This window comes from Mytilus edulis, chromosome 6 (genome assembly GCF_963676685.1).
Source record: "Mytilus edulis chromosome 6, xbMytEdul2.2, whole genome shotgun sequence".
Taxonomy (NCBI): Eukaryota; Metazoa; Mollusca; class Bivalvia; order Mytilida; family Mytilidae; genus Mytilus; species Mytilus edulis.
Window position 1 is genome coordinate 34,948,498 of NC_092349.1, and position 13,263 is coordinate 34,961,760.

At 32.6% G+C, this 13,263-nt stretch overlaps 1 protein-coding gene across 3 annotated transcripts in view; it reads right to left on the reverse strand.

Moving 5' to 3' along the window:
• Positions 1-648: 648 nt before the first annotated feature.
• LOC139527572 (tetratricopeptide repeat protein 28-like) overlaps positions 649-13,263 on the reverse strand; it is a 121,144-nt gene continuing 108,529 nt past the window's right edge. For all 3 annotated transcript variants that reach the window (XM_071323083.1, XM_071323085.1, XM_071323086.1), the window contains 8 exons: positions 13,000-13,162; positions 10,977-12,303; positions 9,970-10,201; positions 9,128-9,204; positions 8,540-8,648; positions 5,894-6,001; positions 5,216-5,427; positions 649-4,598 (listed from right to left, as the gene is read on the reverse strand). In XM_071323083.1, coding sequence (XP_071179184.1) covers positions 2,154-4,598; positions 5,216-5,427; positions 5,894-6,001; positions 8,540-8,648; positions 9,128-9,204; positions 9,970-10,201; positions 10,977-12,303; positions 13,000-13,162 — 4,673 coding nt within the window. In that variant the 3' untranslated portion in view covers positions 649-2,153. The remainder of the gene's footprint in view (positions 4,599-5,215; positions 5,428-5,893; positions 6,002-8,539; positions 8,649-9,127; positions 9,205-9,969; positions 10,202-10,976; positions 12,304-12,999; positions 13,163-13,263) is intronic.

The window sequence follows — 13,263 nt, forward strand, 5'->3', positions numbered from 1 at the left end:
AGATTTTAACAATTCACTTTGTGTGTACTGTAAAGACACACAAAATTTCTCTTGATCATTGTGAGCATGTGTGACTGTGAGCAGGAATGACCAAGTGGACAATCTATAATTTCATTTCAATTTTCATTTGTATCAATTTTTGTTGTTGAGAGAAAAAAAAAATTTGCTATTTTCAGGGTACCAACAATATGTCATGTATGTCAGGGTTTCATAACTTATTCTTTATAAAGAGTAAAATCACAAAAATACTGAACTTCGAGGAAAATTCAAAACAGAAAGTCCCTAATCAAATGGCAAAATCAAATGATAAAACACATCAATCGAATGGATAACAACTGTCATATTCCTCACTTGGTACAGGCATTTTCAAATGTAGAAAGTGGTGGTTTAAACCTGGTTTTATGGCTAGCTAAACCTCTCACTTGTATGTGTCAGATCAAATTCCATTATATTGACAACAAAGTAACTTTTGGTTGCCTTAACTGTGAAATCAACGAAAATTAGTGTCCACAAATCTTAATAACTCCAAAATAACATGTTATCACGGTTAAGTTACCTTTAAATTTGATGATGAACCAGTTTATTAAACTCTGTGTACCTACTCCAGTCCTTCATTTGTTTTCAAATTACACCAACAAAAACAAGGAATAAGGATTTTTCATATTTTATTTTGCCTCTTGATTAAAGGCAAGAATATAAATTATTTCTTTTGATATGTCAGATAGGATGACAATGATATTTTATATACAATGAAAAATATACAATAATATATACATATCATAAACAAATAATTATATATACAAAATGATAAATAAATGCTACCGAAAATGTACATCACTGTTTTGATTATTTTTGGAATGGCAAAATTATACATTAATAAAGTAAATGGAATGTGTTTGAAATATTTTATATGCACAATTGTATATTTATATGAGATTCAATTATTCAAAAACCTGTATACGTAAAGAGACAGATCTTCCAGAACTCATTATATATATGTTCTATATGTAAATAATAAAAGTAATTCTTAACTTGATTAAAATCTTTTTCAAAAATTTGTGAACATTAAATATGTCATAAACTGTTACAAACTTTCTATATTGATGCAATTACTCATACAACCGTTCCTTATCCCTTGTCAGTGTGTTGGTAGTAAATGTGTTGAATTGTAAATTTTCCAAACCATTATTTTGTGACGTACATATGTTAATATTTGTAAAATAGTTTTTATTAGCGGAAATCTATAACATATTACTGTTCTACGAAATACTGTATGTAAAGATCTTAAGTTAAAAATAGACCTACAAAACCCAAGCCCAAATGAGAACAGATTAAATATGAGCTACATGATTTCTTTTTACTTGGTTCTTTCAAATGTTTCTTCAGAGAAATACAGAAAATTGTAAACTTGATTCTATTCTAAATTCAACATAAGGTATCTTAAAGGTTTTGAAATATCTTTTTCACCATAAATTAATGAGTTCAATTAGTTCCATATTAAAATGACCTGTTAGATTTGAAATTCTAAATTTAAATAGGCTAAATGAAATGAAATGAAAATCTAATATAGATAATAAATCCTTTTCTGTTCATGTAAATCAAATGAAGAAAGAAATATTATTTTTAAATTGCACATCTGTTATAAAAATGGATAGTAACGTATTGCTTATATTAAGGTTTATCGATTCAATATGACATAAATCACAAACAGTTTTTTCAGAGCACAAAAATATGACTCCTTCTCACCTGAAAAAAACATCAGGTTTGGGAAAAAAGGATTAAGATTTTGGGAGTTCATCTAACTGAAATAAGTAAACAAAATGTATCAAATTAATTTTACCTTGATTTATAAAAATATTTGAATATACATAATGTTCCATTTTGCTTCTATGGGGGATTTTCACTCTGTCAAATTTACTAAAAAAAGGAAAAAGGGCCAGACTTAGTTTTCATTAATGTATTTACGTTATTCAAAAAGTATATATGCATAATGTTTGATCCATTTTATTAAATTTAAACCAAATTTTGTTTATTTTGCAAGAACTTAAAAAATATATGAGAGAATCTTTCAGGAACTCTTTTACACAGTCAAGCTGAAAATTGAAACGTAAAAGGCTTGAAATACATGAACTATAAAAATTTAAAACATCCCATTAACATTTTGAAGATTGCATCACTTGCTGTGGCCTACTGGACTGAGGTCTTTGCTGTCCAGAATAAAGCATTTGTATATGGTTGGATGATTGTGATGTTAAATTGTTCGGCCGTTTGTTGAATGTCGTACCATTAAAATTAGGAATTGAGCCATTGTTCATGTTATTTGTCGACTGTAAATTACTTTGAGGCTGAGAAGACATATGATTAAATGCACTTTGACCAAAAGTTGATAAATTTCTACCGTTTCCTATTGACTGAGGAGAAAAACTTGTTCCCTGTTTAATAAAAGTCGTTCCACTAAATCCAGTCATGTTTGCATTGCTGTTAGGATAATAATTTGGCATATTTCCATTCGTATTGCTATAGTTTGGAATAGTCCCAGTACTGGCTCTAAAATTAGAATTATCAGCACTATTTCCTGTCAAATTTGGAACACTTCCATTTAAAACTTGTTCTTGTGTTAATGTTCCATTAATCATAAGAGGATTTGGCACGCCACCATTGATCACTGGTTCCCATTTCACAGAATCATTTCCAGCGGAATTTTGATTTTGTTTTGGCACTGTTTTGTTGGCATAAGGTGATGGCGTTCGACTGTGAAATCCCTGATAAATATTTCTACTCCTACTTAAGGGACTAACATATCCATCTACTGGACTAATATCATGCAATGACCGACTATGATTAGAGGAATCTAAATCACTTGGTTCAGAGTCGGAAAAACTGACCCGTTTTCTCGGTTTTTTACCCCTTGGTCGAGGATTGTTTGGTGAACCGTTTAAAATAGATTTTGTTTTCCTCTGATTATTGACATCAGAGAAAGAGGAAGTACTACTTAACGAACTATTCGAACATCTTTTTTCAAATAATGCATTCTGGGAACTGTCACTGTCTACATTGTACCATGAGCTATGTGCAAGCCCTGTTCTGATTCTAATATCATTATCAGAACCTGATGTTGCCGGGCTTTGCCTACGTCCATTTGTAAACTGTTCTGGGGAATGAATATTTGCTGCTATATTTGGTGACATTCCTTTACGTGAGCGATGAATCACTGTTTGGACGGAGGATCCTGTGGAGTAAACACTACTTAAACTAGCACTACTTTCTGGACGACTACTGTTCAAGAGAAGATTTCCTTTTTGTGGAGGTTTAAAAGAACTAAAAGTTGAATTTGAATCTCCAGATTTCAATATTTTGACACCTTTGCGGTTAGAGGAAGTAGTAATTGTATATGATAAATCATCTTCAAAATCATAAGATTCTGACTTCTCTTGTTCTGATAATGGTTTGTTTGTTTGCACTGAATTATTCCCTGAATTCTGATTGGATAATTTTAATTTTTGAAAATTTTCTGATCGATTCTGTGACGGTTTCGGTTTAGCAGGTATAGGAGGAGGCATTTTTACCCCTCGTTGAGGAACAGGTGGTTTTATTTTTTCTGAAGAGTTTTGAGTATTTGGTACAGAACCACCTGACATTAACTGCTGAACTGCTTTAAAGTTGGATGAGTTTCCTCCTGAAGACAAAGAATTGAAAAACTTTGTTCTTTGTTGAAAAGATTCTTTTTGAGATACTGCAATACTTTGAGATTGTACTTCCTCTAAAGCAGCATGTTCAGGGCCGACGTCTGCTAACACACGCAACGCAATTTCCGATGGATTCAAAGGAAATTGTGAAACATCCATGCTTTGTTGACTTGCATCACTTTGATTTGAAGTCACTTCTGAATGAATTCCAGACTCACTGGACAACTGTCCACTTTCCGTAACCAATTCAGACGGTAAAGTCAGCGTCAAACTTTTCGATGTAATGAAATTGTCACTAATGCCACTTGTATCAGACATATCAGACTGCCTTTTTAGATCGTCTCTATGAAAGGCATCGTCCATCTGACTACTGTCAGAATAAGAATTTCGATTCATGTTTTGATTTTCAAAGTATGCTCTTTCTACATCACTACTTGCGGCAGACATGTTTGATTGCCGATTACTATCCTCTCTATCAAATTCATGAGAATATTGATCACCATCGGCACTCATTTCACTTGCTTGCCGACTAAATGTATATTCTTCAAATTCTTCACAAATTTCTACTTTTGTATCATCAACATGTTCTTCGATTGTTTTTAAAGGCTCTGATTCAGAAGAATGGCGACCTTCAGGAATTGTACTTCCATCACTTTCAGAATTATTTGACGAAACTTGCATGCGAAAATCATTCCAACTTCCTGCCCCCTCACTTCTGCGACAGTCGAATTCACTTTCACTGTTTTCACTGACGATCTCCTGCATCTCATCAATATCGGAATGTAAAGCCATTGTGGCATTTGAAGGAGGATACATATTTTTTATCTTGTTTTGATGTGACAGGTTAAGTGATGGATCAACTGGCCCGGACTTTGAACTTTTGGATGAAACTTTTCTCCCTGACAATCCTCCCTAAAATTAACAGAATAAAAAATATTTTAAAAAATTCAACATTTATGCCATGTTTTTATAATTATAAAATACATGTATCACATAATCATGATAATAGAACAACTGTCAATGATTTAAAATTCAGAATTTTTATTTATTTTTGGAATAATTTTTCACTTTTAAATCAATTTATGAATTCTTTCTTTCTTCTTTTTTTTTATAACTGAAACTAAAAAGTATTTTTTGCTGCATCTCATTCTGGGTTTTTTTCTGATCTTTTGCACATTTTTTAGTAAAATACATATATAGAAATTTCAACATGGCACTAAACATTAATGTGCAGCTTTTAGTAAATACCAATAATTCCTAATTGTTTACCGAACCTTTTTTTACACATTGGTTCAAGTCATAATCCAAATATATGAAACTACAGGTTGAATAATATAAAGTTGTCATATTTCATGGAATCATTCTTGTTTGCATAAAGCATCATTGAAAACCTGATTTGTTAAAAATACATTTTTTGGTTCCAACCTCTCACAAAAACAATGTGAATAAAACAAGAAAGCACCAGTACAGTTCACAACAGAGGTCAAAGGGTGAAGATCAAGATTTTCATCTCCATGGTAACAACCTACCTGGTTCATCAGCTGCATCTTAGTCATCATCCTCATCTTCTCCATTTCTGCGGGATTAAACAGCGACTTTTTCTTCCCACACCGTGGTGATATGGGTGGTGTACTTCCTTTAGAGAAGTTAGAAGTAGATGTTGAACCACTGTGGGATGAGGATAAACTTTCCAAACTACTAGAACTGTCCATGGTTAATGATCTCGGAGCTTCTTGTGTGTCTGTAAAAATTAAAAATAGATTAATATAATAAATGTGAAAAATTATCAGTGATTTTGAGAATATTCATATGAAGTTAACTGAGCCTTACACTTCCTTTAAATCATTTGCAATACTTACTTTTTTCCTGAAACTGTTCCAATTATATAGAGTTTTTAGTTTTTAAATATATATTGAAGTTAAGTTCATGTCTTATTCTCAATTCCTATGATAAGATAGTGATTCCAAAATCAACTAAATCATCAAAAAAATTGTGAGAAACACTGCTTCATAATAAAATTCATGAAACCTGAATATCAATAACAATGCATAATTTGGAGTTACTTTCCTTTATATGCAGTTAAAACTTATTCATTTGTATTTTGAACTTGTTTTTTTTGGGGGGGAAAAGTTTTTATTAAGTTGAAATTTTGCATGTTTCTTCATTTGTTTGCTGAAATTAAATTGTAAAGAAGAAATGTTTCTTACCAAAGACTGCCACCAGTGATTGAAGGGCAAATTGTAACTGTCGTCTGACTGCCTGTTTACCAAGTCGCAGAGTAACATCATCTCTCCCCACTTCTACCAAATCTAAACCTACAATACAAAATATAACTAGAGGCTCTAAAGAGCCTGTGTCGCTCACCTTGGTTTATGTGCATATTAAACAAAGGACACAAATGGATTCATGACAAAATTGTGTTTTGGTGATGGTGATGTGTTTGAAGTTCTTACTTTCTGAACGATTTTGCTTCTTACAATATTATCTATAATGAACTTTGCCCATTAGTAACAGAGAACTATATTTGGTAAAAATTTACATATATTTACCAAATTAATGAAAATTGTTAAAAATTGACTATAAAGGGCAATAACTCCTTAAGGGGTCAATTGACCATTAAGGTCATGTTGACTTATTTGTAGATCTTACTTTGCTGAACATTATTGCTGTTTACAGTTTATCGCTATCTATAATAGTATTCAAGATAACCAAAAACGGCAAAATTTCTTTAAAAATTACCATTTGGAGGGCAGCAACCCAACAACCAGTTGTCCAATTCATCTGAAAAATTCAGGGCAGATAGATATTGACTTGATTAACAAATTAACCTATTGTCAGATTTGCTCTAAATGCTTTGGTTTCATAGTTATAAGCCAAAAACTGCATTTTACCCCTATGTTTTATTTTTAGCTGTGGCGGCCATCTTAGTTGGTTGACCAAGTCATGCCACACATTTTTTAAACTAGATACCCCAAAGATGATTGTGGCCAAGTTTGGATTAGTTTGGCCCAGTAGTTTCAGAGGAGAAGATTTTTGTAAAAGATTACTCTAATTTACGAAAAATGGTTAAAAATTTACTATAAAGGGCAATAACTCCTAAACGGGTCAACTGACCATTTTGGTCATGTTGACCTTTTTGTAGATCTTACTTTGATGAACATTATTGCTGTTTACAGTTTATCTCTATCTATAATAATATTCAAGATAATAACCAAAAACAGCAAAATTTCCTCAAAATTACCAATTCAGGGGCAGCAACCCAACAACGGGTTGACTGATTCAACTGAAAATTTCAGGGCAGATAGATATTGACTTGATTAACAATTTAACTTCTTGTCAGATTTGCTCTAAATGCTTTGGTTTCATAGTTATAAGCCAAAAACTGCATTTTACCCCTATGTTCTATTTTTAGCTGTGGCGGCCATCTTAGTTGGTTGACCAGGTCACGCCACACATTTTTTAAACTAGATACCCCAAAGATGATTGTGGCCAAGTTTGGATTAATTTGGCCCAGTAGTTTCAGAGGAGAAGATTTTTGTAAAAGATTACTTTAATTTACGAAAAATGGTTAAAAATTGACTATAAAGGGCAATAACTCCTACACGGGTCAACTGACCATTTTGGTCATGTTGACTTATTTGTAGATCTTACTGTGCTGAACATTATTGCTTTTTACAGTTTATCTCTATCTATAATAATATTCAAGATAATAACCAAAAACAGCAAAATTTCCTCAAAATTACCAATTCAGGGGCAGCAACCCAACAACCGATTGACCGATTCATCTGAAAATTTCAGGGCAGATAGATCTTGACCTAATAAACATTTTTATCCCCATGTCAGATTTCCTCAAAATGCTTTGGTTTTTGAGTTATAAGCCAAAAACTGCATTTTACCCCTATGTTCTATTTTTAGCTGTGGCGGCCATCTTGGTTGGTTGACCAGGTCACGCCACACATTTTTTAAACTAGATACCCCAAAGATGATTGTGGCCAAGTTTGGATTAATTTGGCCCAGTAGTTTCAGAGGAGAAGATTTTTGTAAAAGATTACTTTAATTTACGAAAAATGGTTAAAAATTGACTATAAAGGGCAATAACTCCTAAACGGGTCAACTGACCATTTTGGTCATGTTGACTTATTTGTAGATCTTACTTTGCTGAACATTATTGTTGTTTACAGTTTATCTCTATCTATAATAATATTCAAGATAATAACCAAAAACAGCAAAATTTCCTCAAAATTACCAATTCAGGGGCAGTAACCCAACAACCGATTGACCGATTCATCTGAAAATTTCAGGGCAGATAGATCTTGACCTGATAAACATTTTTACCCCATGTCAGATTTGCTCTAAATGCTTTGGTTTTTGAGTTATAAGCCAAAAACTGCATTTTACCCCTATGTTCTATTTTTAGCCGTGGCGGCCATCTTGGTTGGTTGACCGGGTCACGCCACACATTTTTTAAACTAGATACCCCAATGATGATTGTGGCCAAGTTTGGTTTGATTTGGCCCAGTAGTTTCAGAGGAGAAGATTTTTGTAAAAGTTAACGACGACGGACGACGACGACGGACGACGGACGACGGACGACGGACGACGACGACGGACGCCGGACGCAAAGTGATGGGAATAGCTCACTTGGCCCTTCGGGCCAGGTGAGCTAAAAATGTAAATTATGTGTATATTTCTTTTCCTTATTCAATTTGTGACTTTTTAAATCAAGTGAAAGTGCATGTTGTGTGTTATTAAGTAGTAAATTGAAATTACTGTTCAGTATAACCTGCATTTCAAAATTCAGCATATTTATTTTATTTTCTGCTCAATTGAAAAACTAAAGTTATCTCCCTTACCTAGTGAAGCAAAGAATTCATGACAACCAGGCACTCTCCATAACTGAACATTCAACTGTACATCTACATTGACTTCTCTGGCAGCCATTTTGCTGAGTATATCTCTCATCTGGAATAAGATAGTATAATTATACCATATGTCAGGCCAATACAAACTTTTTCATTTACAATAAATAACGAAGTCATGATTTATGGAATTACACAATTCCAGAAAGTCATACCAAAACAGTTTTTCTCAATTTAATACGATAAACGAGAGATTAATTGTTACGATGTGTGGAAAAAACAAATATATTTAACATGTAAATATTCAATATATATAAATATTCAATATATAAATGTCAAAATGTTTCGAAACATAGAGAGAAAAAAAAGTACCATTATGGCAATGCTTCTAGCAATATAGGTTTTCTTATGACATCATCAAAAGAATTTTATTTCTTAACATACCCATACATGTTGGAAAGCAATTTCATTCTATTTAAAATACAATTTTCAACAGATTGCCCAATTCATTATGAGTTACATTTTAAGAAAACTCTGCAAAAATTTCAATAAGTTTGCATATAATTAAGTAATTAAACATACCACTCTGATATTGGCCTCTCCAGCGTCATAGTTGGGTAAAAACTTAGACAGAGCTGATAGACAACTTGGTGGTAATCCTAAAATTAGAAATATATTCATCTTTTTATCAAATTTTTAAAATGAAATGTAAGCTTTAGCCTGTATCAATGTACCCCTTGAGAAATGCTGTTCAAGGAAACCTCATACTCCCTAAACCAAAAACAGAATTATTCAAAAAATCTTTTATGTATTCTGGACCATTCTTGTGGAATAATTTGCCAATACCGTTAAGAAATATTACAAATATTAATTCTTTCAAATACAAAATAACAGATCATTTATTGAAATCAACCTAGCTGTATAAATAATATAAAAAACTGATCATGTCATCATGTTTATTTTTTCATCACATTTTATCAAGTTGTATTGAACATTATTATCACACTTGACTTTTTATGCTAATGTATGTATGCAATGTACTAGTATATGTTTGTGTTTTGTTTGATTTTTCATTACGAGGGCCTCAGGGAAGATTAGTTATATAGCTAACTGTGTAACCCTCTTAAAATAAAGTATTGTTGTTGTTGTTGTTGTTGTTGTTAAACAATCCAGTATGTCTATGAGATAGAAATTTTTTATCGCGTAGAGTTCTAAATCTTTTTAAAAAAGTCCTTATTATGAAAGACTCTTTGCAAGAAATTATGTGACGTTCTAGTTTATTTTTAAAATCTTCCAACCAAACAGATAGTTTGGTATATAAATTGGTCTCATTACAAAAATACTCCATACTCATTCTTCCTGACACAAATACCAACATGGCTTTTTTTAAGTAAAACCTTAACAACTAATAACATTCCCCTTACCAAGAAGTGCCTGTAGATTAGAGCTGGCCTGTGTAAGCCTGTCTCCTGGATCACTCTGAGGGAAGAACACTGCTGGGGGTAGGTCGTTCTGTCCAGCCTCAAACCTAAATCCTACAGCCTTCAATAAATCCTTCCATCCTGCTATACCTCCAACCTTGTTCTCTATTGAGGTGTAGGTTGTATACATAGAGTTTTTAATGCCCTGGTGAATTCTCATCAACGACTTCTCAATCTGTAAACATAAAGATAAAATGTATAATTACAATTTATGTACTTAAGGTGGTACCCAACACCTTGACTAAAATTAATTTGGCTCGATTAATTTTCATAAAATTTTTACAAAATATTTATTTTGACCCCATGAAGGAAATATAAAAAATTCAGAAAATTAGAACCAATCATAGATCGGAAAAAAATGGTTGGATAGATAGCAGTTTGACAAACACTAATTTTGATCATTGAGAAGCTTAATATTCCTATACCAACACAATGTAATTAAAACGTTTAGCTGATTTTACAGAGTTATCTCCCTGTAGTGTTAGATACCACCTTAATGATCAATACATATCTGAAGAATGGTAATTAATAGTATAAATCATTGAAGGAGATATATAATCTTCACAATAAAGTTTTGAATCCACAAGTCAGAAGCTCAATTTTACAACATTTTAGTTGGTTTTCTGCTGGCTTGTAGCTGAGGCCAGGTGAGTGAGTTATTGCCTATAAAACAATTATTCACTAGAGTCCATATGAAATAAATTTAAGCAAATAAAGGCATGTTTTAGACCAAAATACTAAATAATATTCAATTTTTTGACAGCTTGGAATGGAATTACCTATAATACTTAAAATTTTGAAAAGACGAATCCTCTGATTTTTCAATCCTTATAAAATATATTAATACTCCATGATAATAACTTAAATAGTGTCAATAATAAAGTTTGATCACAGAAGTTTAAAATTATCTTAAGCATGTGAATTATTTTAAGCATGTGAATTTTTCTTACCAAGTGTAACAACACCCTCATTGCCTCTCTACACTGTCCAGGTGACAGTAAAATCTCACAAATAGCGTGTCCCATCAAAGCTATCTTACTGCTTAGCTTTATATCATGTCCCACTAAGATCCAACCTCCCCAGTTGGCAGGATGTGAATACTGTCTGGCCGACTGAACTGCTTTCATTGCATGCTGAAGTGCATGGGTAACAGATTGTCCTTCTTGTAACGCAGTGTAAAGTGACCTCATTAACATTTTTGATGCATCGTCAGGGACCGGCCATAGTGAATACAAAACACACTTAGCACCTGCAGAAAGCAGGGCTCTCGTTAATCCAACCACACCATCAGAATTAATTCTACCGGCTCGATCGTCAGTGTAACCAGAACTCAACACAACAAGTTTGGCGTGAAGTTTCAAGTTTAGGATATCAGCAGCTGTCAACAGGTATTCAGACATAGCTGGACCATCAAAACCTGTGATATCACTAGAACTGTCATCGGAATCAATTGATGGGAAACGGTGTTGTGAGGGGATATTTTCACTCGGTGCTAAAACAATTGATGAAAGTTTCCATGAAATATGAGTACAAAAATGAATCACTTCAACCTGTTCTATTTGGTGTAAAATAGCTGCTTTCGTAGCATCTGGACCAATTAATGGCCGACTTGTCAGGAGTTCTCCAACCACACGTGCTTCATATTCCGCTTCCGGAATGTCTTTAAAAATCCAGTGTTGACTAGCCCCAGGAGACAATTTAGGATTACCGACAACAACGGCACCAGATGAATCAATAACTGGTCGTCCTTGTTTTTCGTGTTTTTGAGCATTTTGTAAGTTCGTCACAGAAGACATAATACTAATATTAAATCGTTCGAACAGACATTCTGATTTTTGGTCCTTTTTCAAAATTGAGAAAGGAATTAAATACAATTCCCCTTGTAGCACTAAGACCAAATCAATTGTTCCTGCCCCGTAATCTTCACTCGCTGTTTCTAAAGCCTCCTCCATAGGCTCAATCAAAATATGATACAAAACACTCAAAGGAGTTTTGGCCCCTGAATTGTGCCCGGATTTGTTATAAATGCGTAGACTGTTTTTCCGTGTGCTGTGAAAACTAGAATTGACTCCGTTTAATGTTGAAAGACTGAATAAACTGCTGAGACTATAGTTACTACTGTTAAGTTTGTGATTACGATTGACCATGCGGAGGAATCCTGTCTTGTCGTTCTCGGCATTGAGCTTGTCACCAAGTTCCTCTAAATGCTGTTGCCAGACGTCATCACATTCACTGTCTCCATCGTTAAATGTTCTATTAATACTCCCTGTGGACGCTCTGTTAAAAAAAGTTGGATTTTATTAAACAGTCTAGATTTTGAACCCAAAACAATTATTTTTATAAAGTTTTGTCTTTTTCAGATTTGTGCTACATTCTATAATTGAATTCATTTTTTAGCATTTAAAAAAAGAAAAAAAAACATTATTGTTATATGAATCATGTACATATTTGTGACATAATGAAATGAAATAATATATAAAATAAACCTAATAAAAAAAAAACATAGAGAAAATATTTACCGATAAATTATTAACTAAAATAACTATTTCAAAGAAAATAAATTATAAAAGGTAAGTAAAAAGTTATGGTTAGAAATCAAATTTCCAGTCTCATGGGATTTTATCAATATTTTCAATGATGGTGATCTTGTTTACGGATCTGCATCAAAGAAAATAAATTTGAAAAGAAGACATTTTTTTTGTGAAATGCATCAAAGTAAATAAAGTAAATAGAATTTAATTACCAACTGATAAATAACCTGTAAAACTTGATAAACATCAAATATGTGAATTAAATAGACTGTGAAGCTGATATTGAAATTACTTAAAATAAATTACTTTTTCAATGTTTCTCTTATCTGGAGATGACTTTGATTGCTTAAATTGCTTAAATTGTTGCTTACATATCATCTAGTGCAGAGAGGGCTTTTATTGATTGAGTGCTGCTTGTTTAAGCTCCAAACTATCAACTTACTTGATATTGTGACTCTCAACACCCATGGATTCTCTGACGTGGCCAACATACTGGTCAATAAGAGAACTGGAACCAAAACTAACACTCTTCATACTCAGTGTGTCACTGGTGTCATAATCAGCTTCTAATTCTGTCATATTTACTTCATGGAACTTTACAATACCTACAAATATTTCAAAAAGCAATTCATTATAACTTTCACTTCATAACAAACACTGAAATTATTATTACTGTTAAAATATATCCTATTTATTCCTGATTTGA